At 45.0% G+C, this 26,275-nt stretch overlaps 1 protein-coding gene across 1 annotated transcript; it reads left to right on the plus strand.

Annotated features, from left to right (window-relative positions):
• The first annotated feature begins 18,398 nt into the window (after positions 1-18,398).
• On the plus strand, positions 18,399-22,184 carry Spaca3 (sperm acrosome associated 3). Its single transcript, XM_048366532.1, has 4 exons — positions 18,399-18,627; positions 19,557-19,715; positions 20,094-20,172; positions 22,118-22,184. The coding sequence occupies exons 1-4, from the start codon at positions 18,441-18,443 to the stop codon at positions 22,182-22,184; spliced, it is 492 nt and encodes a 163-aa protein (XP_048222489.1). The 5' UTR covers positions 18,399-18,440.
• The last annotated feature ends 4,091 nt before the right edge of the window (positions 22,185-26,275 follow it).

The following is a 26,275-nucleotide window of genomic DNA, read 5'->3' on the forward strand; positions in this document are numbered from 1 at the left end:
TCCATTCACACTGTTCCATAACCATCACCACCATCCGTCTCCAGGACCTTTTCTTCACCCCAGACTCAAACCCTGCCACCAAACAATGAGTCCTCCTTTCTCTTATCTCAGCCCCTGGAAGCCACCATTCTACTTTCTGTCTCATAAGTTAGTTTCTCTTGGCACTTCATATAGGAAATCATACATACTTGTTCTGGCCCATTTCACTTTGCCTAACATTTTCAAGGTTGAGGTATGTGTCAGAATTTCCTTCACTTTTAAAGGCTAAATAATATTCCATTGCATGTAGATTCCCCTTTTATTTTTCCACTGATGGATTATTAGCATGTGGAAATTATATGAAACTTAAATTTCAGTATCCATTAAAAAGTGTTCTTAGGACATAGTGATAAGCATTCATTTAAATGTTGCTCACTGCTGCTTTCACGCTAAAACAGTAGAATTAATTAAGTGGTAGCAACAGAGACTGTGTAGCTCACAAAGCTTAAAATATTTACGATCTGGACCTTTACAAAAAAGTTTGCCAACTGCTTCACATTATATAATTACCTAGAGGTGCAAGAGTTGAATTTTAAGGGTATTTGCATCTTCAGCTTAATTAAATACTGTGAAAATCTTTTCCAAAGTGATAAAAGCTAGCAGTGCTTCAGTTCTGGTTTTAAAAAAATCCCCCCTTTTAAACAGCCAGATTTTTACTTTAAATGGAAATGCAGGAAAGGGTCTATAAAGGGCATTGTGTGGTCAGCTATGTTGTGTGGAACAACTTTGAAATTTCAATAGTTTATATACAGCATTTATTTTGGGCCCCTAGGCCTACATATTGGCTAGAATTTAGCTGATGTGAATCAGGCTCAGCTCAGCTTGATTCCAAGCTGTGGGCTGGACCTGGGTCTGTTCCATATGTCTCTCATCTTTCTTGGACCTGTGGCTAAATGTGACAACTCTTTTTTTTTTTCCTCATGGAAAAAGGCAAGAGCAGGTGATGGAATGAACACATTTCAGCTTTTTGCTAGTGTTATGCACATATATCTTTGACCAATGGATAGGCAACCCCAAAGCCAATGGCTTTGTGGCTCCACCACAAAGTCTGGTAAGAGTGGGGATGGATATATAATTCTTTCATAAGGGAGTAAATATCTGGAACTAATAATTCATTCATCGAAAAGGCATCAACCAAGCCCAGCACCAGTGGCTCATACCTGTAACTCTAGCTACTCAGGAGGCTGAGATTTGGAGATCATAATTCCAAGCCAGCCTGAGCAGGAAACTCCACGAGACTCTCATCTCCAATTAACCAGCAGAAAACCAGAAGTGGTTCTGTGGCTCAGAGCACTAGCCTTGAGTGAAAAAGCCTTGACTTCAAGCCCCATGTTAAAAAAAAAATCAATCTTTTTCAAGTTTTGGAGCTTCTCCCCCCTTGCCTCAGTGTTAGGGATCAAACCTTGTGTGTGCCAGATAAGTGTTCTACCACTGAGCTATATCCCTAGCCTCAAGCAACTTTATTGAAACAAAAACTTATACGGAATTGTAACTGTCTTGCATGAAGAAGAGTGCAACTGCTCTGATTGAAGCCAGGGTTGAGTGGACAGAGCCCTGACTGTTCAGCTTTTCTTGTTCTCTCTGCAGAGTTCCAAATACAAGTCCCCCAAGCTTCATGGGATATAGCTTAGTTACCTGTTCTCTACCTTGTAGGCTCTCGGAGCAGTTTCAGAGCACTCTTTCCCCCGTAGGATCTGAGGATGGGAATTAATGCTGCATCATGAATAGACCTCTACTGCTTGGGTCTCAACAGATGGCCCACAGAAGTGCCTCCCAGGGACCAGGTGAAAAGAGAATGGCTGAGCCCACAGTCAGACAAGACCTAATGAACAAAGCTTGGTCCATGGCACAGCCCCTATGGGTTCAACTGCTGTCTGCAGCTGACCCAGGTGGAGGAACTGCTTTTCCTTGGGAATGTCTGCCTCTTTGGTCATGAGTCTCCTGTCAGGGGGGTGATGATATATATATATATATATATATATATATATATATATATATATATATATATATATATATATGTGTGTGTGTGTGTGTGTGTGTGTGTGTGTGTGTGTGTGTGTGTGTGTGTTTTAACCATTGGCTTCACCAGGTCTCAGCAGCATTTTTGGGGGGGGGGGGGCAGGCAGCCTTGTTGTATGCAGAACTGAGCCACACTGAGCCCTGTTCCACATGGCAGCTCTTTTCTCTGCCTTCTTAACTGACTAAGAGGCCCGTGCATAGAAGGCCAAAAAAAAAAAAAAATCAGGTTGGGCTACCCTGCTGTTGGTGGTAAGCGTGGAGCATTGCCAAACAGTTCTCAATGCCCTTTGTTGAGCCAGGATGCAGGAAGTGAGAGTCCAGTCTCTCATAGGACCAAGCCCAAGGAGGCTCACACTGCCAGCTCTGTCCTTTCCCAGGACCTGGCAACTAGATCTCCTAAAGCTTAATCAGCAGGGCCAGCTCTGTGTTTTAGGTTCCCAGTCTGATTTCTCCTACAACCTTTCTGTTCTTTATCATGTGGTAGTGTCTAGATTTTAGTTCTTGGCATCTGATTAAAATCAGCAGTAGACTAAAATGCACCTGGGAAGTTGTAAGAAAGGTGGTGACACCTTCCCTTCCTAGGGGGAAAGAATGGTGGAGATAGCACCTATTTTTGTGTTAGACCCTGAGAAGACAGTGACAAGTACAAAAATAGAACCAGACCCCCCGCACCGCCCCCCCCCCCCCAGCCCCATTTCCTTCCTTGCCCACTCACCATCTGGGCTGATTTCGCAGAATGGACTTCTGCACACCTGGCTGCCCAGATTTGGAGGACTGCTTCTACATCCTTTCCTGAGCTGGCCCTCACCAGCCACAGCCACAGAGGTTTGCTGCTTGCTTCACCTGGTGAACTGAGCTCTTTGAATCTTTGGGATGGTCTTCCCCAGAGGCCCAGCACTACAGCTGAAATGTCCCTGTTCTTTTTTTTTTTTTTTTCCCAGTCCTGGGGCTTGAACTCAGGGCCTGAGCATTGTCCCTGGCTTCTTTTTGTTCAAGGCTAGCACTCTGTCACTTGAGCCACAGTGCCCCTTCCAGCCTTCTCTATATATATGGTGCTCAGGAATCGAACCCAGAGCTTCACGTATACAAGGCAAGCACTCTACCAGTAGGTCATATTCCCAGCCCAATGTCTTTGTTCTCAACCTTGCCTTGATCTCTGGCCCAGCTTGTTCTTATCCCTCCTCCCATCTCTGCTCCCTGGGCCATAGATTCCAAAGAAAATGGGTGCTTTTTAAGGCCAAGCACTGAATTATTCTGATAGTATAATTACATAAAATTTTCTTGGAATAAGTCCATTGCCTCTGCCTAAATTGGCTTCTATAATGAGAAAACTGAGTAATAGCTAACTAAAACCACCTTTGCTGGAGCAATGAAGACTTACCAGCAGAGGAGCAAGTTTCCACTTCTTTGTTTTTTTTTTTTTTTTGCCAGTCGTGGGCCTTGGACTCAGGGCCTGAGCACTGTCCCTGGCTTCTTCCTGCTCAAGGCTAGCACTCTGCCACTTGAGCCACAGCGCCGCTTCTGGCCGTTTTCTGTATATGTGGTGCTGGGGAATCGAACCTAGGGCCTCGTGTATCCGAGGCAGGCACTCTTGCCGCTAGGCTATATCCCCAGCCCCAAGTTTCCACTTCTTATTTGGAATATTTTTAGGAACCAGACCTTGGAGGGCAGAGGAGTGGGGTGTTGCTTGTCTCTCACACGAAGGCCTCTGTTCCCTTCTGTTCCTTCCATCTTCCTGTTTCTGTCACTTGTCAAGCCTGGTGCTCTCTGTGCTCCGAAGCAGCTTCAAAAATAGACACTTTTGAGTTCATTTGGATATATCCCTTACAGTCTCCTTACTATGGGCATGTTAGTGGGACATTTTATTTTAATGGGCTCAAAGTTCAGGCCAGCCCCACATGTGGGAATGCCTTCTCAGCGAGGCTGCAGCAATCAGATTCCAGATCCTCTGGAGCGGCTTAGCCCCCATTATTCCTCCAGGTTCCATTCCCCTGGTATCTTGAACGATAGGGTTTAGACTTTTAGCCTTAGGACTTGGCATTTTGGAATATTAGGTCTGTATAGTTTAACTTATCTCCATTCTTACTGACCTTTAATCAATAAAAGATGGCCTTAGTTTAACTAAGGAACAGATCCTGTTTTACAAGATTGCTTTCTTCACAGAGGCTCGCTGAGGAGTGTAATGCCATTCCCACTTTAAATACTCAGGAGTCATCATCTTAATGTTTCTTGGCAGGCCAGTTCTTGGGGGTAGAGTGGAGGGAGGAAAGAGAAACATGTTTATATCCTCATCCTTAACAGGTCCTTATTTTGGGCCAATAGCCAATGTTAACTTCTCTGTATGTGAATGTGTGTGCATGGGTATATATAGAGAGATAGCAGAGGCTGCAAAATATCTTCATGGAAACATAGTAGGGTTTAACAATATTTCACAATTTTGTAAGCACATCTTATGATACTGAGGTTTGAACTCAAAGCTGCAGGCTTGCTACCATTTGATTTCTGCTTCTAGCACTCTCATGGAAATCTTAAATAAGAATGTAGTTGAAAAGCCTGGTACTAGTGGCTTGTACCTGTAATCCTTACTATTCAAGAGGCTGAGATCTGAGGATCTAGGTTCAAAGCCAGGCTGGGCATGAAAGTCTGAGAGACTCTTATTCTTCAATTAACTTGCAAAGAAAGGCTAGAAGTGGTGGTGTGCCTTACGTGGTGGGTTGCCAGCCTTGAGTGCAAAAAGTATGCAATAGCACAAGGTCCTGAGTTCAAGCCCCAGGATTAGCGAAGGAAAAATAAAAGAGCGTAGTTGAACTCGAGGGGCAGTACATTGACTGAGATCCATCTGTGGCTATTAGAACACAACAGTGCTTGCTAACCTTTACTAAGCACTCATGAAATGCTTTGTCTCCCTTGGTATTCATAGGCTCCTAATTGCTTTGCAGTGTTACCATCCCTACAGACAATTCACTCATTACAGGATGGCAGATTCTTTACTGGATTTGACCTTTGGTGAGACTTGGCCTCAAAGCTCTGACACTTCAATTCTGTAAAGACTAGAGAGAGCCATTGAAATGATTCATCTAGTTAAATCTTTCTCTTCTCTTTCTAGCAAATATTTTTCCTAAGGGTGAACAAAAGCAGCAGCAGACCTTCAGTGTTTCTCCATGCCAAAGTTCTTTGCACCTCACTAGGTCTCCTGCAAAGCCCAAGACCCATTGCTGCCTCTGGAAAGTTCTGGGATAATGTGATTCTTTTGGGTCACAGACCCTCCTCTTCCCTGAAGGCTGTTACATGGGACACATTTTAGTAGATCAGAGTTTTCCTTAATTACTTTTTTCATACTGATCTGTTATTATGGCTTTCCTTCTTTTTTTTTTTTTTTGTCAGTTGTGGGGCTTGAACTCTGGGCCTGGGCACTGTCCCTGAGCTCTTCAGCTCAAGGCTAGTGCTCTGCCACTTGAGCCACAGTGCCACTTCAGGTTTTCTAGTGGGTAATTGGAGATAAGAATCTCAAGGATTTCCCTGCCTGGGCTGGCTTTGAACTATGATTCTCAGATCTTAGCTTCCTGAGTAGCTAGGATTACAGGCATGAGCCACTGGTACCTGGTTAAAGAGAGAACTTTTAATAAGTACTTACTACATGTTAGGCAATCTCACACATGACTCCCTTTTTCTTCTCTTACTAACCTGATAATAATTATTCCCATTTATAATTGAGGAAATGGAGGCAAAATGCTCTCTCTCTTTGTTTATGAAGACTCAAAATATTGCAAGCAAAGGTGGCTGAGTAGGAAACTTAGGTAAAGAAGGACATCTAAATCATCAGGTTAAATCATCTTAATTTCCAGCTCAGGACACTAGAGAAATGAGACCAGTCTGTTCCACATCACACAGAAGGTAGGAATAGAGAGGGAGTGAGGCACAAGCTGCTTTATGCTGAATATCAGGATGTCTCCATCTTGACAGTATTAACATTTGGGGCTAGATAATTATTTGAGGTACATGTATGTGTGTGTTCATATGTTTGTACACACACACTTTCATGTGTATGTATGTGTGGTGGGGCTGTCTTGTGCACCACAGGATACAAGAAACATTCCTGCCTCCTACTCACCAATGCCAGCAACCTTCCCTATCCTCAGGTGTGATATACAAAAAAGGTTCTCAGACATTGCCCACTTCGAGTAGAGAGGCCAAGCCACACCCACTGAGAACTATGGTTGCTTACAATGCCTGTTCAGGACCACTGAGTGCCATGAATCTGAAACACTGGTCTTCTCCTTGAAGTTTGGGAGGAAAATGACTTTGATCTGCACAGCAGAGAACATCTTTCTTTTCTTTCACCCAATCTCAGAGCACTTTGGGGGGTAGGGGTAGCGGTGGAGGTGTGGGTAGTTTTGACTTAGCCTGGAGAGAATGGGTCTCAGAGAGGTACAGAGAAGGTGGCAGAAGGAAGACAGTACGATAGTCAGAGCTTCGAAGAAGTGTGTATTTTTATTTGTATTTCACAGAGGAAGACATGAAAATGGAAGGGTTGGAAAGCACCACGTCAAGTATGATTTTTCTTCTACACATGAAAAGGAGCCTATGGAGTAGCCAGGCTCACTGTCCTACAATTTACATCCTGTGTCCAAGAGCAATACTGTCAGAGGGCTTCTGTTTGGTGCTTTTTTTTATCAGTTAAAAGAGGGTTATATTTATACACACTTAGGTTCTGAAGTGGTTTATCTGGTTCCTGTGATGTTCTGTGGTCCCTAGAGGAATTCAGTTTCCCTTGGGGGTCTTTGTCCTCATGCTCACAAAGTAAGGACATTGGGCTGAGCCAGAACAGTCTTCCTGTGATTCTACTCAATCACTCTCCATATACTCCCACCCTTGAGAGCCAATGCCACCAAGCAAATAAAGATATTTATGTCATATTTACTTTAATTAAAACAACAACAACAACAACAACAACAGTAATTCTATTGCATCCTGTGGAGGAAACATGTATTTAGAATGTAATTTGTTTTCTTGATAGAATGGATGTTAAAACAAATGGTTTCTTAGCCACTAACATGTTAATAGCTGCTTAGTTACTGCTTAGTAACATGGAGACAGGTTTTTTTTTGTTTTTGTTTTTTTTGCCAGTCCTGGGCCTTGGACTCAGGGCCTGAGCACTGTCCCTGGCTTCTGTTTTGCTCAAGGCTAGCACTCTGCCACTTGAGCCACAGCGCCACTTCTGGCTGTTTTCTGCATATGTGGTGCTGGGGAATTGAACCCAGGGCCTCATGTATACGAGGCAAGCACTCTTGCCACTAGGCCATATCTCCAGCCCCTGGAGACAGGTTTTAAACCATGTATCTTAATGTACACCTTTAGTTATATGGCAGAAAGTTATGGCAACCGGTTAAACATCATTAGGAGCAGTCTCAACAGTCTTACGGGGGCTCATATGGAAAGATGTATTTTTCTATGCATGCCAGCAGAGTGCCCCCTGGTGGTCAAACCTCAAAGTCCACCAAAGCAAAATGGTATCCTGTGGCTCCCGTAAGAAAGGAGAGAAACTTTGGAAAAAGACCGAAGTCAGAGCAGCCAGAGAATTGCTTATCTGGGGTGGTGGTGGTGGTGAGGGCTTGAAACTCAGGGCCTTGGGCTCTCACTTGTTTTGTTCTCTTAAGTTGGGTGCTCTATCACTTGAGCCACAGCTCCACTTCTGTCTTTTTTGCTAGTTAAGCGGTAGTAAGAATTTCAGAGACTTTTATGCCCAGGTTGACTTCAAACTGAGACCCTCTGATCTCAGTTTCCCGAGTAGTTAGGATTGGAGGTGGGCACCAACAGTACCCTGCAAGAATTATGTATCTGGAACCTTGCAAATGGCAGTGATGGGTCTGAGGGGCTTTTAGTCTAAGAACTTGGAGTCAGGTGTAGTTTGAAATCATTCCTTTTGGGTTGTATGCACGTGTGTGTGTGTGTGTGTGTGTGTGTGTGTCTGTGTGTATGTACGCATGTGTACCTCTTTCAGCCTCTATTTCCTGATCTTTGGAACTGGGATAATGATACTTACCTTGCAGATTTGCTTCAGTTGTAAAGGAAGGAAATAGGGCTGGGAAGTGATTGACAATGAAGCAGGAAAGAAAGAGTTTCTATACCATGCTGGAGAATTAGAACTTGGCTTTTGGGGTAGTGGGGAGCCAGTGTGATGGAGGAGGAGGTACCTGCTAGCAGTGTGGACAATGAAGTGAACTGACTCAAGACCTTGGTGGTGACCAGGGAGCTGGAATAGATGGGAAAGGTATTTTGGAAGTAGAATTGATGTGTGTATGTGGACTGGGGAGAAGATGCCGTACAAAATGGCAACATGCATGCGCATGTCTGGTAAAATGCTTTCCTGCAATACTTACTGGGTGCTCACAGCTAGATACCCTAATTATGATTATAGTTTATGTGTAAACTGATAGTTAGGGAGGTTAAGCCACAGGAGACTCAGACAGTACATGGCAAAATCTGAGCAGTAACCCTGGTGTATTTTTAAATTCTGCCCCTATCTCTTGGATCATGTTGCCTCTCAACACCAGAGACAGAAGTAGTCTGGGTCCAGGGATGGATGTGTAGTAGGCCTCCAGGTTGTGCAATCTCTCTAGTTGCTAGGAGTTTCTGGTAATTAGAGTCCCTGGGTTGCTAGGCAACCTGAGTTGCTAAGAGCTTTAGTTTATTATAGGTCTTGGGTTGTTAAAAGCCCCAGGTTATTCAGATTTTCAATTTGTGAAAGGCTTCCTATTTCTCAGAGGCCACATGTTGTTAGAGACATTGGCTTTAGGGGGCCCCAGGCTCATAGAGACTGTAGGTGCCTGAAATCATTGTTACTAGCCTACCCCGGTTGCTAGGAGTCCCAGGATTTTATAAACCCTCAGTTTTGCAGAAACCCTCAGTTTTTGAAGGCGTCAGTTTTAGTTTTTAGTGCCCCCAGATTTTCGGGGTCCAAATTTGGTAGGGACACACAGACTTTTAGGTTTCTTGCCTTCCCCCAAATGTGGAGGATTCAGGAAGCCTCTTTCTGTCTGATCTCTGGAGCTGCATCCCTCAGGTTTTACCTATTACTATTATTAGTATTATTGATTTTATATAATAGCTGCCCTTGTTCAGCTCCTATAACTGCACTGATCCCTAATTTATTCTACTCAGTCCTCTAGTCACTTGGGCATTGGGTGAAGCCTTTAGAGTAGAAACATGTTCCCAAATCAACCAGATGTCAGAGCACACTTGGGTTGTGTTTCTGTTGTCATTATTCACTTTTCTAGCCAGTCAATTTGAAGTAATCTTATATTAGGCTTTGTGAAAATTTCCAGTGGTGGCAGACCCTCACTGCCAATAATTTTTTAGATTTGTCAGAACAGTAAAACTAGCCTGTGTGTTTCCTTTTCTTAAAGAAGCCTTCTGCTGTCAAATAATTATTTACAGGAAGTTGCAAAAACAAGAAAGAGAGAGGGAGGGAGAGAGAGAGATACTCCACATACGCCATTGTTTTCCTAGGTGGTCACATCTTACATAGCTGTAGTGTAATAGCAAAATCAGGGCTTGAACTTTATTACCACATGCATATAGCCTTTTATTATAGGTGTTGATTTGTATTCTAAACATCGTAGTCAAGACACAGAACTCTTTCATAGCCACCATTGTGCTATCCCTTTATAGTTACATTCCTTCCCAACCTGTAGGCATTCAATGCATTCCCTTAACCTCTCTTTTGTGTCTTTTGAATGTCTTAAGGAAATACAAAAAAAAACCACCCAAACCCCAAACACACTTCTGGGCCTGGAACAACTTAGGGACAGAACCACAGTCACATCTAATATAAATTACTGTATAGTCACAGTGATTCTGTGAGAGGGATAAACTCAAATTGTAAGGACAAGAAAACAGGTTGGAGGGCTGAGGAAAAAGAATGTTGGCTTAACTCCATTGATCCTTCCTGTAAAATCACTGGGATGATTTGGAAAGCATTGACTTTATCTGGTAACCCAGTGAGTAAAGGCTTTGGGGCAGATAGTTTTGGGGAGAGTTGAAAACTGCCAAGGCCTGGGGATTAGGGATGGGGATAAGGAATGAAGAAGCGGGAGAGGAGACTGGACAGGACCATTGGGGCAGCACAGTGAAGAGTGATGGAGACCCACTGAAAGATTTAAAAATGGAAAGTGGTATGTTCAGCAGTGTGATTTGGAGAGAGTCCTTTGGTGCAGAGACTGATAGATCAGATATGATAACACACACCAGAGAATTAGATAGATTAGATATGATAACACATACCACAGAATTAGGAACAGACATGGGGGACCCCTCTTGGCCTTGGAAAGTGTCAGGATGGGAACAGAAAGTAGGAAAGGGACACATAAGCCCTTCCTGCAAGATATATGGTTCCCCCCACCCCTCTCTTTTTCTTTGGGCTATGTCAGTTTCCCTGAGAGAAAATCCGTAGGATCGAAGTCCAAGAAGACAGATGGGATGGAGTAATTCCCTCCTTATCCAGAGATCTTATGAGTTCAGAAACCCTCTGTTCTCATGACTTCAGCCAGGGCCAACCTGTCACCAAGCCAGCTGAGGAAAAAGCCTCTGCATAATGGGAGTGAGCTTGTGCTGTGCCTTTAGCATGACCCTTCATGTGCTTCTCCACACTCTTTTCTGACAAGTATAGTTCTGAAAAATAATGTTGCTTTGTTTCTTCATTGCATTCCCCCAAGATAGCAGTAATTATATGTTTCTTTTTATTGAGTGCCTGCTTGGTTCCAGGTACTATGTGAGATGCTTTGCATGTAGTCTCACAATCCCTCAGTGAGCTCCTGGGGTGGCAATTCTTTGCATTTTATAGGCCAGAATAGGGGGGCTCACAAGGACAACCAGCTTGCCAAGACCACAGAGCTACTAAGTTTTGTGAAATCAGACCTTCAGCTCAGGTCTCTCTGCTTTCAGCCTTGTGCTCTCTCTCCTGTAGGAGCCACAAATCACGAGAAGGAGTGCCTGTAGTGGCTGTGGGTCTGGGAAAGCATTAACATGGATGGAAGAACTTGACAATTATTAAATGGCTTTACACCAAACATTTAATAGTTGGACATATCCGTGGGGTTTCTCAAGGGAAACAGTGCCAGTAGTCCTTTTATCTGTTATGTCTGTCTATCTATCTGTCTGTCCATCCGTCTGTTTGTCTACCTACTGATCTATCTATCTATCTATCTATCTATCTATCTATCTATCCACCTACTGATCTATCTATCTATCTATCTTTTTATCTACCAACCTACCTACATGTCATCTATCTATCTACCTATCTCCCCATATATATGTATATGTATATACATATATATGATGTATATATATGAAGCAAAGTCCACTTGGACTTGGAATATACCTGGACTTGCTCAAATATCATTAACACGTTCAGTGTCTGTTACAAAATATGTCAGGCACCAGTGACTGGCACAACACTCTTGGCTGACTTTCTTAATGACTTATTCCTGTAGGATTTGTGATGTATGCCAGGGTCATCTGAAGGGTAAAGTAGTGGTTACAAACAAGAGGGTTGTACTCCTGTCAAGCTGGATCCTTGAAGTGGGATAAGTGACTTTACATACCTTAGTACTCCACATCACAGTGGCATATGGTTATGGACACCTATTGTGACCACCGATAACAGAAACAGGGAACAAGTCCTGGGGAAATGTCCACTCTGTTCTTACTGCACTGATTTTGGAATGACTGGGCCAAGAGCTTTATCTTAGAGCCCTAGGTTCTCTCCTACAGGTAATGAGAGAACTCATTTATCCCTGGCATAGTCTTTGGAGCCAGCCTCATCACTCTCTTGACCAAGTTCCCTGTGCTAAGCTCCTTCTGAATTAACTAGGTGATTTTCTTTACACTATATATATGTGTGTGTATATGATGTGATATGTAATATTTATATATAAATATATATTATGTATAATATATAGTATACATGTAATATGTAACATATATTATGTATGATGCAATTACATACATAAATATGTTTATTTATATACATCTCTATTAGTATTATCATTATTGCTTTATGTTTTCCTCCTGACACTGAATAAATGCCATATAGGAACATTGGACATCTGCTAAGCTGATTGGAATGATGGCAAAAGAAGCTATTGATAGAATATGATAGATGCTGAGCTTACAAATTAACACCGGTTCCTTTGCAAGACTATAGAGGACCCCTAGGCCTGCCTAAGATAGGGAGATCTAGGTAGGAAGCCAAGTTGAAAGATCTAGAAGTTAGCCAGTGGGTTAGACAGAAAGAGTGGGCTTGACATAAGAGAAGGAAGGAAAATACTATCACACACTTAGGGAACAATAAGAAGTTTGGTTGAAGCATAGTTTTAGGAAGCATTTTGGAAGGACTTGGAAAAAAATATTAACAAAAGTACTGATGCCTGAGCCTCATCCTTGGAGATTTGGATGCCCCTGGCCTGGGGTGGAGCCTGGTAGTCACTGTGGGTGAGGATGAGGAATTTAAGAGAGGCTGGTAGAGATTATTCACCTGGCGGGAACCACTGGAGAATCTGGAAGGAGGAAGTCAAGAATCTGAGCTTGGTGTAAGGGACCAGGAAAGATTTGCAGACAGCCAAGTAGAGAACTGAAGCCCTGCCGAGCTCCCGCTAAAGCCCTGTCTACCCTCCTAACTGTTCCCTTTGAGCTGTTGTTGCTTTTTCCCCATTTAAAACTGAGAGTCAACTGGGAAATAACAAAACACATAATAAAGTAAAATAAGCTGAAGTATTACTCAATAAAAAGAAGTGATAACGTAGTGAAAGCAGGCTGATGCCATAAAAACCCCTCAAAAAACTCAAGCAGACAGAATCACCACCAAGGGCCAGGCAATAAAAACAATAGCTAAGATGTACTGGTGCAAGTGGATGCATTGAGAAACCTGAGCTTCTCCCTCACCCTAGCTGAGAGGGAAGATGGTTATTTTCATTTCACAAAGGAGAAAAGTGAAATATTTGAGATGAAGGGCAAGGCACAAGCTGACACTGCTTTAGGCAGGTAAATGATTCCATTTTAAGGATTGAAGAATAGAGATTAACTTGTCAACACCAAATAGGGCAGAGGAAGACACTGAACTTAGGTTTCCAAACTAAGTTCTGAATTCCTTCCCATGAGTAGAAGCTCAAGCCTGGATGCAAACAGGAATCACCTGGAGAGCTTTTAAGACCTAATGATACCAATCAGACATTCTGCAAAGAGGATATACAAATAGCCAACAGGTATCTGAAAAAAATACTCAGTGTTATTAGCCATCAGGGAAATGCAACATAAAAATCACAATGGGCTATCACTTCACAAATATCTGGATAGTTATTATCAGGAAAACAAAGACCACAAGTACTGGTAAGGAAAAGTGAGGAATCCCGCTGGTATGAATGCAAAAACTGGTGTGGAGATACCTAAAAAAAAGTTAAAAAAAATTGAATGACTTCAGGATCTAGCTATCCTCCTTGAGGGTATTTATCCAAGAGAATTGAAATCAGACTCTTGAATATACATTAGCAACTCCAAATTCATAGCAGCATGACTCCCCTGGCTAAGGTACAGAAGAAGCCTAAATGCCCAGAGTAGGTAAAGATGGGGCACAGGAGACCCTTGGTACCTGTGGGTCACTGGTCCCCAGGAGACCACCATGGAGGAAAAGCCATGACTTCTATGGATGCCAGACTCATTTTTTTTCTCCCATAAAACCTTGTAACTTCTGATAAAGACATGAGGCCTTTCAACAAATTTAACAACAACAACAAAAAAATCACCTTCTCATTCTTCATTTAAGGACATTACAAGTCCATTTTAATGTAGCAGGATTACTGTAACTTTTACCTTGGCACTTTGTGTGCGTAAGAGAGAGCACATTTTTGCTTTTTTAAGAGGCTAATTTTCCCCAAAGTAAGGGCAGGGAAACACTCAAGAGGTTATACAATGATTTAAAAACACAACCTATAGATGACCCAAGTTTAACTGATTTTCTCTACTAAGCTTCATCCTCTCTGTGCAGGATTTTTTTTCTTTTTTGTTGGTTGTGGGGCTTGAACCCTGGGCCTGGGCACTGTTCCTGAGGTTGTCAGCTCAAGGCTAGCACTCTACCACTTGAGCCATAGTGCCACTTCTGGTTGTTTGAGTGGTTTATTGGAGATAATGAGTCTCACGGACTTTTCTGCCTGGGCTGGCTTTAAACCAAGATCCTCAGATTTCAGCTTCTTAAGTAGTAGCTAGGATTACAGGCATGAGCCACCAGCACCTGGCTGTGCAGGAATTTAACGTTTGTTTTTGACATTTCTTTTGATAGTTTTATTATTTTTCTAGACTGTGCTTGGTCAACATGGCATGTAATAAATAAATCTGTGAATAAGGCAGGCTTACTAGGTATGCTGGAGTGGAATGCCTGGAGGATAGTATGCTCAGGGAAATAAGCCAGTTGGAGAAGGACAAGTGACTGCACAGATCCGAGGTGCCAAGAGTAGACACATTCACAGAGTCTGAGTGAAGTGACTGGAGAGATGAGTACGAGAGGCCAGGAGATGGGGTGGGGAGGGGTCAGAGGGAAGAACAGGGCGCTACCAAAAATGGGCAAAAGATTCAGTCAAGCAAGGTGAATGAGCTCTACAGATCTGCTCTCCACTGGCCCCATAGTCAATAATAATGTATCACACACTTAAAACTGAGCGCAGATCTCCTGCTAAATGTTCTCATCCCATTTTTAAGACACATCACTGAGACTTAACCACTGCATTTATTTTGAGCTTTAAATAGGTGTGTGTGTGTGTGTGTGTGTGTGTGTGTGTGTGTGTGTGTGTGTGTGTGTGGCGTATGCATATATCTCATAATATTTTTTTTTTTAAGAGAAAGAAAAGAAACCCCATGGATGCTCATACTGGGCCAAGCTCAGTTCTTTACTGGGCTGGGCTGGGCTGGCCAGACAGACAGTGTGAACATGGTACAACTAAACATAATTATGGCTGTGCCCTTAATTGGGAGTGTTAATTTTGTTTTCTTCTTTGTTATAGTCCCAGGGCTTGAACTCAGGACCTAGGCACTGTCCCTGAGCTTTCCCTTGCTCAAAGCTAGCTTTCCATCATTTGAGCCACAGCTCTACTTCTAGCTTTTTTTTTTTTTTTTTTTTGGCCAGTCCTGGGCCTTGGACTCAGGGCCTGAGCACTGTCCCTGGCTTCTTCCCGCTCAAGGCTAGCACTCTGCCACTTGAGCCGCAGCGCCGCTCCTGGCCGTTTTCTGTATATGTGGTGCTGGGGAATCGAACCTAGGGCCTCATGTATCCGAGGCAGGCACTCTTGCCACTAGGCTATATCCCCAGCCCCTCTACTTCTAGCTTTTTGTTGGCAAATTGGAAATAAGGATCACACGGGACTTCCTTGCTTGCGCTGGCTTCAAACTGTAATTCTCAGATCTCAGCCTCCTGAATAGTTAGGATTAGAGGCACGAGCCACCCAGCTCCTGGCCTGGAAGTGCTATCATTATTTTTTAATTGAGTACTAAGCACTTATAGATCTTTATTGAGCTCCTTTAATACACTGTATCTCTCCCACTTAATAACTGAAGAAAAAGATTGATTAAGTCACTCTGTGGGCCACTCAGTTGGTAGTGGGTGGCGCCTACATACCTGCCAAGGCCAATCTGACCTCAAAGCCCAAGTTTGGGGCTGCCCAGAGGCAGTGGGCACCTACCACCGTGACTAGAAAACCACTCTCTCGGGAGAGTAGAGTCAGCCCTCTAAGCACTCTGTGTGTGTGTGTGTGTGTGTGTGTGTGTGTGTGTGTGTGTGTGTGTAAGAGGCTTACAAGCATAGAAGCCAAGAAGGGAGGAGATTAGATCTGCTTAACATGCCTCTGGACGTGGAAATGGAGGGACTTCAGTAGACAATGCAAAAATTCATAGGTGGAGCAGGTTCTAAAAGATGAGCTCACAGAAGTTAGGACATTCTAGAAGGCTCTGGGTAGGTCTGGAACCTCCATTTTCTATATCTAATATCCCTCGGCAGTGTTGTGGGCAGTCACCTTGAGCTACAGCAGGGTTTTGAGTCACAGCCGCTGCTCTCATTGTCACCATCGTCTCAGCATTGGCGGGGAGGACTCCTTATCAGTGAGCCCCCTTCCCCTGCTTCTGGGAACAGTTACCTGGAGGGGCATGGAAAAAGCAAGGTAGTGGGCAGAAAGAGAGAGGTGAGGGGTGTCCTGGTCTGTGAGCCTGGTAGGGGAGAGGGAGACACACACACACACACACACACATACACACACACACACACACACACACACACACACACACGGGTCTTTGAGTCACTCCTTTGATCTCGCTCCTTCTTAAACTTCTGGCCCTGCTGCGAAATGTTCGGGGTGGACTTATCTTTAAATCCTTTTACTATATGAGATACCACGGAATTGAAAACACTCACTGTGGAGCAGTGAACTTGGTTTCTCATCTATACAACGAAGATATGAATCCCACCGCCTTTAAATTGTTAAGAGGATTAGCTAACATTAAGTGCAGGAAACATCCAGAAAAGGCCTGGCTCAGTATCTGATAGACTTGGAGAGCTCAGCAAGGGTAATTGTCTCCCTCCCTCTCATTCCCCACACTTTGATGAGATGGGTATATGTTCCTGTGGTCATGACTTCAGTACACTTGAGTTTTCGAAGCATTATAATCTGTAGCCCCTACACACCAGCAATTCTGCCTGGCTCTGAGCATATGAAGATAAATATGATCAGGTCACTGTTCTAAGTTTGTTAGGGAGCCAGGTGCCGGTGGCTCATGCCTGCAATCCTAGCTACTCAGGAGGCTGAGATCTGAGAATCCCAGACCAGTCATGGAGACTCTCACCTCCAATTAACCAGCACAAAGCCAGAAGTGGGGCTGTGGCTCAAGTGGTAGAACATCAGTCTTGAGCAAATTTCTAAGGGGACAGACAGTGCCTTGACCTTGATTTCAAGTCCCAATACTGGCACATACACAAATCATCTGCTTAGTGGTGGGAAGATTGATGCACATTACACTCCAGTGTGATGGAGGAAGGGTAGGAGATTAAGGTACTGTAGGACTATTGGGGGCCACGGCCTGTTGGGAGAATCTTTCTGGGCAAACTCAGACGTGACATGACCCTTGAAACATCAGTGAGAGCTCACCATGTGGAGGTGAGGAGAGGTCTGAAGGTCTAGACAGTTGTTCCTGAATGGACAATGTGTCATTGCCAGAACTGAATGTGTGAGTGGAGGATAGGCCAGCAGGGCTGGGTCATGAATGGTCTTATGGCCCAGGTTTTGGAGCAGTGGTGGTGGGAGCTTACACACATGGCTAGGCTTTGCAGTTAAGAAATCTGGGGGGCTGGGGATATAGCCTAGTGGCAAGAGTGCCTGCCTCGGATACACGAGGCCCTAGGTTCGATTCCCCAGCACCACATATACAGAAAACAGCCAGAAGCGGCGCTGTGGCTCAAGTGGCAGAGTGCTAGCCTTGAGCGGGAAGAAGCCAGAGACAGTGCTCAGGCCCTGAGTCCAAGGCCCAGGACTGGCCAAAAAAAAAAAAAAAAGAAATCTGTTCTGGTGCATGTGTGCATAGGAGAGTTTGGAAGAGGGGTCAAGACTGTACACAAAGATCTTTCTAAGGGAAGTCAGGATACTAGTTTGAACTTAGGGAGAGTTTTCTTGGAGGGAAGGTAGAGCCAAGGGGACCTTAGGATTGTGGGCTGGAGATGGGTAAAGGGTGTAGTGATGAAGAAGATGATTCTGAGGAGAAGGGGGTGATTTGTGGAATAAGGCTTAGGGACAGGAAGGGACGAGATCTAGGGTTCAGAGGAAAGGCAGGCCTCCTGAGAGACTCAGTTATGATTAAGAGGAGGCTAAGTCCTGGAAGAGAGGACTTGGCATTGAGCTTAGGGATTGGTTTGTGCTGCCCACAGCCTATCCCTTCTGCTCAAGGCCAGTATGCCAGCAGGCTTTGCATTCATATCGACTTTGGTCTCAGCCTAAACTTTGTCTCTTCCTGATTGTCAGTTGTTGAGCCTCAGGACGAAATAACACCCAGCATGTAGTATGGAGCTCAAACTTTCAGCTTTTTCTCCTCCATTTCCCCTTTTCTCCCCTCAGCTGCTGGGCCAGGGTGGAGTGGAGAAGGACTGGGGAGGAGAAAATTCTTGGGATCCTGCCTGGTACTTCCTTGGCAATTTCTGTCCACACCACCTCCACTTTCCCAGAGGTCCACTGAGACTTGTGCCCCCTTTTCCCCTCCAAGGTATAGCTGTGTGTAAGTGGACCGATCACCACCAGGACTGTTGGTGAGAAAGCTCAGCGTGGAGCCAGAGTGGCGGGGGCTGCACCTGTGCTGCTCACATGGACACCAGGAGCCCGGCTCCCAGAAAGCAGCTGTGCCCCCCTGGGATCGCCATGCTGGCTTTCCTGTCTCTCCTTAGCTGCCTGCTCCGCTCCAGTGAGGCCAAGGTCTACAGCCGCTGTGAGCTGGCCAGGGTGCTGCACAACTTTGGTCTGGATGGCTTTCGGGGATACGACCTGGCTGACTGTAAGGACCTCCCTCCTTCAGTTCCCCCTTCTCTTTATCCCTCATTCCTTTTCCTTTAAGGGTCTTGGGAGACCAAGTCAAAAATGTCCAACCCTAGCTGGGTGCCCATCATTTTCCATCTGCTAGTTTCTCAGGAGATGAAACTGTGGTTCAAGGTCAATCTAGGCAGGAAAATCCATGAGACTCTTGTCTCCAATGAATCAGCAAAAAGCTGGAAGAGGAGTTGTGGCTCAAGTGGGAGAACACCATCCTGGAGCACAAAGGCTAAGGGACGGTGCCTAGTCTCTTAAGTTGAAGCTCGAGTACTGGCACCGAACTAAAAATAAAAGCATGTCCAGCCTTGAGTTAAACACATAGCAGAAGCAGGCAAGAGGCAGCCAAATTAGAAATCCATCTTCAGTTTGCTCCACTGGCAAAGTCAGGAGTTAAAGGAGTGGTTTAACATGCTACACTTCATTATGGCTGTGAGGACCAGACAGTCTTGCTGCCAGGTAGAAGGCAAAGTGAACAATCAGCAGTACCAAACTGTGAAAGCTGGTAGCAGTTCTAGGAAGCTGTCTGTGAACTATTGTCACATCCGGACTCATTTCCCCCTCTGGTAGATGTTTTCCTCTTCTGTAGGCACCACCTGTATCTTCCTAACATTGCCTTCAGATTTAGCTCCCCTAGGTACTGAATACATTGTCAACAAGGACTGAAATCCAATCCTGACCTCTGCTATATGGCAGCTGTCTATGGCCTTGTGGAACATACCTTGCCCTCTAAGCCTCTGTTGACCTATCTGTAAAGAAGATGGGAGGGTGTCTGCCCCAGCCATCTCAAGGCTGGTGAGGCTGGGGGAGTCAGGGCATGGGTGTGGCACTGTGAGCACTCTGGTCTATAGTGCCCCCAACCCTCTGACCCCAGGCCTGTGTCTGCCCCACCTCCAGGGGTCTGCCTTGCTTATTTCACAAGTGGTTTCAACACGGCTGCTGTGGACCATGAAGCTGATGGCAGCACCAACAACGGCATCTTCCAGATCAACAGCCGGAGGTGGTGCAAAAACTTCACCCCTAATGCCCTCAACATCTGCCGGATGTACTGCACTGGTAGGCTGGAATCAGGCTCTGCACCAGCCTTCTTTTCCCCCAGTTTTACTTTGCTCCCCCTCCTTTATCTCTGTGTGAGGACTCCCCAGCCCCCCACCTGCTGGGAGATGCATATGGGACAAGCATTGTGGATGTACTTCCATGAAACTGATTTGGGGGTCTGCATTGAGAGACAGGCCTACAGCTTAGGGATAGAGAGGGGATTGTTTTTGATGGAAGGGGAGATGGACAAAGAGAAATGTGTGTGCTTTTAGAAATAGTGTGTGTGTGTGTGTGTGCGTGCGCGTGCAACAGAGAAAGAAATTCAGAGGGAGAGACTCTAGGATGTCCAACTCTATTCTCTGTTCCTTCATTGTTTCTTTCTGCCTCTTATTCTAGACTTATTGAACCCTAATCTCAAGGACACTGTTATATGTGCCATGAAGATAGCCCAAGAGCCCCAGGGCCTGGGTTATTGGTAAGTAACTCATGCTGGAGTCCCCTCCCCAGATGGTATGTCCAGGACTGGTGGGTCAGTGTGGGAAGTACCCAGGCAGTAGTCCATAGTTCTGTAGCCTAACCAGTGGTTGTTGGTGGGGATTCCACCACCTAGGTATTCACAGATGACACACTGAACTGAAGGCAGAATAAACAAGTCACTAGTGGCCATATAGCTGAGCTTGGCTCCTCCAACATCTGCTTGTAGCTAGGATGTCTGCTGGGATGTCCTTTGGGCCAGGGTCTAAGATGGTTGTTTATTAGTATTTTTTTTGGCAACTGTGGCATCTTTTATGTAAAAACTAAACTTTATATAAAAGCCCAAGCTGTACAACAGCTTGAAGCAGAGGTGGGCCTGTGAGCCTCCTGCTCACGGCCTTGTCCTCTCCCCACCTCCTCCCAGCAACAGGGCTTTTGAAGCATCGTTATGTGCAGGGAGTTGTATGAGCATCATGTGAGTTGTTCCAAGGGGCTGGAGGTCCAGAATTATGGGCAGAGGTGACAGGTGGACACTGAAGATCAGCCCATGATCAGAAGGAAGGAGGAGAGAGTAGAAATGTGTGTGCAGGGATGGGGCGGGGATCTTAGATGACTCTACAGGAGTCTAGATGAGCAATGGAGGGTCTGGAGAGGGAGAGGTGTAGCAGAGATGAATACAAAAGGAGGTAAGAGGGACTGTGGAAGAGATATTGGGACAGGTGAGGTATTGAAAAAGGGAGCGAGAAGAGGAGGTAAACATGACTATGAGTCTAGAGACAGTTGCAATACAGACTCTGAAATGGCCACAGCTTTGGCATTTGTGTTGGTTTGAGAAAGCCCTAGCAATGAAATCTGGGATGAGACAGGCTCTCTAGGACATAAAGCATATCTACAAACAGGTAGGGGGATGTATCCTTAAGCACTAACCAAAGGGCTTGAAGCCTCAGAATTCCCACTCTGGGATGGAAGAAATGAGTCCTGATGGCTAAGTCAGGGAACAGGTCTCTTTCACACACTGGGGGTAAATCCCTGGCTAGGTAGGATAAGTCCTGTGAGGTGTCTGAGGCTAGTCATCATGGGAAGTGGCCCCTGAAAGAGGAGTGTTCATTCCCCACACAGGCATTGGCGACTCGGGTGCTCCAAGCTCAGGGTCTGGTGGAAGAGACAAGCCAATTGTTCTCTCTTGGCTGATAGGGGTATAGAGCTTTTTAGAGTCACTCTTGATTGAGCTTTTTGACATTGATATCATTGAGGAAGCACTAGTTGGGACAGAGCATGGGACTTCTGAGAACTTGGGGCTTGTGGACCTTAGGGTCTTTCTTACTTAACATAAGCCAATGTGCCCACCAACACACCCCTAGCTCAGCTCTAAGCTGGAATCATGCATGGTTTCCCTAAAGAGTCTACATCAATGAAAAGATTCAGATTGGCAGTTAAAGGGGAACTGAGTATGGGCTAAGTACTGTCATTGACTAGCCATAGGCCCTGGACAAGTAATTTTGCATCATAGCTTGAGTTTTGTTTTAATGGGAAAAGTAGAGAGTGTAGTATCTGCCCAATCTACCTAATAGAGCATCTAGAGGCAGGTGGAAAAGGATGAGGAGTGTGATGGTATTATGGAAACTGAAGGGCTGGGCACATGTCAGGTGGTATCATCATTGCCAGAAACATTAAGCTCTAGGCCTTTACCAATGACAGATGGGTGAACTTGAGCATATAAGTTTATTTCTTCAATGTTAAAACAACATGACTAGATATTGAAAATTTCAGGGCCATTCTCTTCCTTAAAAAAATTCCTCTAGGCTACTCTTCGCTTGCTTGTTAGCTCAGTTTATTTGTTCCTCTTCCCCTCACTAGACACTGTTTATTCAGAATCCCTATCTCCTTCCTGTTCTGGGAGGCTGTAACTGATGTGGCCTCTCCTCCTTCCCTTTTCCTGTCCTCAGGGAGGCCTGGAGGCATCACTGCCAGGGCAAAGATCTTCGAGACTGGGTTGATGGCTGTGACTTCTAGATGGATGGACCATGTCATGTACACAGGCTAGGAGCCAAGCACAGCAGGCCGAGAAATGTTTGATTCCGACCCAGGGTTGGGAAGACAAGCCAACTAATAAAGTAGAGTTTCATGTAAGCGCGGTCCTCAGCTCTCAGTGTGTTGGCAGGTGCCAAATTGGAGCTGATGTCTCTAATTGTTTCTTCAGCAGTCCACCTGGACTGGCCTTCTCCACTTCCCTTTCCCACACCTGGCCCAGCTCTTGTGTAAGGTTGCCAGATTTAGTAAGGCAAACATCAGCAATAATAAAAACCAGGATGCCCCAGTTACATTTGAATATTGGATACAAAAGTACATTTTTAAGTATATCCCAAAGATGGTATGGATCGAACTTATAGTTAATAATGACTTCTTGTAAGCACTGGGCACTTAGATCGACACATTAAATTATAACCTCCCTTGTACAACCTTCTAAAGTTCAGAGAGAAAGAAAATAAAATGATATATGAAAAAAATTACTTCTTGTGTATCTAAAATTCGAATCTAGATGGAACATTCTAGATTGTACCTGGCAACTCTAGCTAGGTCTGGAATTCTGTACCTCTGGTTTTTTTTGGGCGAGTCCTTGGCCTCTTCTTATTTTCTGTGGCTCGGGTCACAGATGCAAGTCACTAGGTGTCTATCTAACATGTTCCTGCTAACATGTTTCTGTCTGTTCAAGGTGGGAGTAGAGTGACTACAAAGATGACCCCTGGGGCTTCAGTGCCATTGTTTACCTTGCTTTCCAGTGCCCACTAGAGGTGGGAGGATCAAGTGTCACTGATAGTGGTGGCTGATCACTTTCTGGGCAGGGAAATCATCATACACTGCTACCCAGTGCTGGGATGCTGGAGAATGGGGTGAAGATAGCCAGTCACTTTGGGGGTAGCAAAATTCACAACGAGTATATTTTTCTACTTTCCTCAGTAGACAAGGAGCTCAGAAGAGGTCAGCATGGTCTCCCATTGACCCCCCAAATCAGGGTCTCAGTCTAAAGGAGCAGATCTTAGGATCACACTGGATGTGGTAGCAAGAGCAACAATAAAAGTGTTGGGATGATGTGTGAGAAGGCAGTGTCTGGAAATTTGTCCTCAAAATCCTGCAAGTACAGAATTGTTGGTTGAGGCATGGCTGTGACTCTTGGAGAGGCAACTACTGTGTCACCAGGTCTTCCATTCCCACACCTGATCTACTATCTTTGAATGATACTGGGGCAGAAAAACCCACGGGGCTGGCTGAGCACCCACAGTTGGTGAGGCAAGCTAGCATCCTCTATTGCTGGTATAGGCAAGCAAGCGGGGGGCGGGGGCACTCAAACATGGGAGCTATTCATACAAGTGACATAGATTTGAAAGATTTTGCTGAGTGTAGGCACCAATAACTAATGGATCTATTAAGTCGTAGGTAGGGAGAGATTGTTGCCTTTAAAGCAAATGCTGTGAACCTACTATGTGCCACCCGTTATAATTTAGACCTTAGACTAATAACTAAGATGAAGGGACCATTAATATGCCTGTAAGGAAACATATTTGGAAATGGAAAATCCATCCCGGGGTCAGTATGACCCCACAGGTAGTCTCAGTCACTGTGTGATTGCCCGGGACCCAACATCTATTCAGCTGGATTGTGCTTTCTCCTGCCACTCTGCATCAGACTCTGTCTGCATTGCCTGATGGCTCCATAAGGGCCCATTCAGCTTGCAGGTGGACCACTGCTCTTAGAACCAAGGGGAGAGTTATTCAAAGGATGTGGAGACTCTGGGGTTCCATTATGGCCTTGGGGCTCTGCAAGGTGAGGCTGGGGAAATGTTAAGTCTGGACAAGGGACCCCAGAGGCCTGGGCTGGGGAATTGACCAGGAGTAAGTGGAGTCAGAGGCATGTCCAAGGGAGAATGCCCTGACCAGAGCCAGGGAAACTGCCCTGTACTGAGGAGTAACCATGAGCATGCCAGGAGTGCCAGGCTCAGAGCTGAGCTCCTAAGAGAAGTGCTCAGGCTGGGTAGGGTAACCAGGCTGCATCTTGGTGTCTTCCTGCTTCCACATAACTATCTTCCTCCATGTTTTCCCAGCCATGTAAGCCTTGCCTACTTTACTTTCTTATTATCTCTGGAAATGGTCCTTCCTTCTACTCACACTGATTCAACATCGTCCTAAGTATTCCTGTCTCTGGTCCTGTTCCTTGCCATCTTCCAATTCTTTCTCTGAGTGTGCTCTCTCTCTCTTTGTTTTTTATCTAGTCTCCGGACCCAGTGCTTTTTCTCACCTTCAGATGTCAAGTTCAAGTTCTTTGGCTTGGAATATGGGGTCCGCCATGACCAGGGCTCAGCTTACCACCACTTGATTGATTCCTCAACTACCCAGAAACTTTTGCTCCAGCTGATGTGGACAAAGTAGACCTTGTACTTTTCCCTATCATTATCATTCCTCTTGTCTATCATACTCCAATTCATAAACTCTGTTCTTTAGATGCAACAAGCTGATTGTACCACAGGTCCTTTGTACCTTCCTGGGATGTCAGGTCTTCAAATATTCCAGTGGCCATTCCTTTCTTCTCAAACAAGTCTTACATCAATTTTACCTCTTCAGAGTGGCTCTATTGTCACCAATGGCTAAAAGGACCTTACTTCCTCTTGTCACTATCTTGCACTGTTGAAATGATTTTATTCTCATTGGATTTATGTGTAGGTCCTCCTTAGTCTCTTTATATTAGATTGTGAGTACCTGAAAGGCTGGGAACTTGTGTGTTCCTTCTGTCTCCAGGACCTGGAATAGCTAACACATTATAAATGAGCGAATCTGTGGAAGGCACAATTGATGTGAGAATGAGTGGATGGACAATAGGCATTCATTCATTTACTCATTCTAGTGTTTGTAGAATCAGAGAATGAATGGGTCCCCTTAATTTTTTTATGTGCAATAATGTATTCAATGGTATTGTTAAGAACTACCTATGTTGGGGCTGGGGATTTAGCTCAGTGGAAGAGCATCTAGCAAGTGCAGGGCCCTGAGTTCAGTCCTCAGGTCTGAAAAGAACAGAACAAAACTACCTATGTTTTAGGCCTAGGCATCATTGCAAGTGAACACACTCTCCTGAGTCTTCTTGGGGGAAGCTCTCTGCCTCTCAGGGGACCACTCTGGGGGCTCTTTATCCAAATTCTCACCTACTGCACTCTTGGCCATGCACTGGAGCAGAGGAAGATCAGCAGAGTTTAAGCAAAAAAAATGGAGTGATGAGTTTTCTCTTTATTGTAGCTACCTGACCTTGGGGAAATCATTCTACCTCTTGGAGCTCAGCATCCATCATGAACCAGAGATGCTAATGAAGGCCACCTTGTAATGTTGTGTCAGTTGCATAATATAGAGCAATGAGGAGCCCAGCATGGTGTCTGGGACAGATGGGGGGCAGGGGCTCAAGAAATGCTCCTCGGTTTGGAGAAATAGCTCAAGTGGTAAAGTGAATGCATGAGGCCTTGGGTTCAATCAGAGTTGAGAATAGGAAGAAGAAGAAGGAGATAGAGGAGGAGGAGGAGGAGGAGGAGGAGAAGGAGGAGGAGGAGGAAGAGGAAGAAAGCTCTGGGTGTGTCTAATGACCTGAGCTTCCTTGTGAGACCTGTATCGTGTCCTGCCTACTCTTTGCTGAGAAGGAAGAGAAGAGGGAGAAGGGGATGGATTGGATACAATGGCAGATGTTTTAATGGAGAGTGGGAGTATTAAGTTAATTTCTATAAGCTGGGTGAGTCTCCCTATTCTGGAACTAATGTGGCCCCATGAGACAGATTTGAAGTGGGCTCTTCTGTAGCTTTAGCACTAAGGGGGCAGGGTGCAAATGCTTAGCTCTCCTTTTATGCACATAGATGCAAGTGAAGGAGGCTCTTCTTGGATGGAGGGCCCAGTGCTTGGCCTGTTTCCTGCCACTGACCAACCAGACTCTGAGCTTCTTGAATGTAAGGCTCCTGCCTTCTTGGTATTTGAGCCACCAGCATCTGGCACAATGCTTGGCATTCAGTGGCACACAGAACAGATGCACCTGGAGTGATAGATGCAGGGTGGGGCCCTCCGTCTTCTCGCTGCTGT

The sequence above is a fragment of the Perognathus longimembris genome, chromosome 17, assembly GCF_023159225.1.
Source record: "Perognathus longimembris pacificus isolate PPM17 chromosome 17, ASM2315922v1, whole genome shotgun sequence".
Lineage (NCBI taxonomy): Eukaryota > Metazoa > Chordata > Mammalia > Rodentia > Heteromyidae > Perognathus > Perognathus longimembris.

Bases quoted from the DNA above. Each gene is read 5' to 3' on its own strand.
- Spaca3 (XM_048366532.1), top strand. From the start codon at position 18,441: ATGGACACCAGGAGCCCGGCTCCCAGAAAGCAGCTGTGCCCCCCTGGG. The intron at 18,628-19,556 runs GTAAGGACCTCC...CCCCACCTCCAG, and splicing joins GGGATACGACCTGGCTGACT to GGGTCTGCCTTGCTTATTTC. The intron at 19,716-20,093 runs GTAGGCTGGAAT...CTCTTATTCTAG, and splicing joins CTGCCGGATGTACTGCACTG to ACTTATTGAACCCTAATCTC.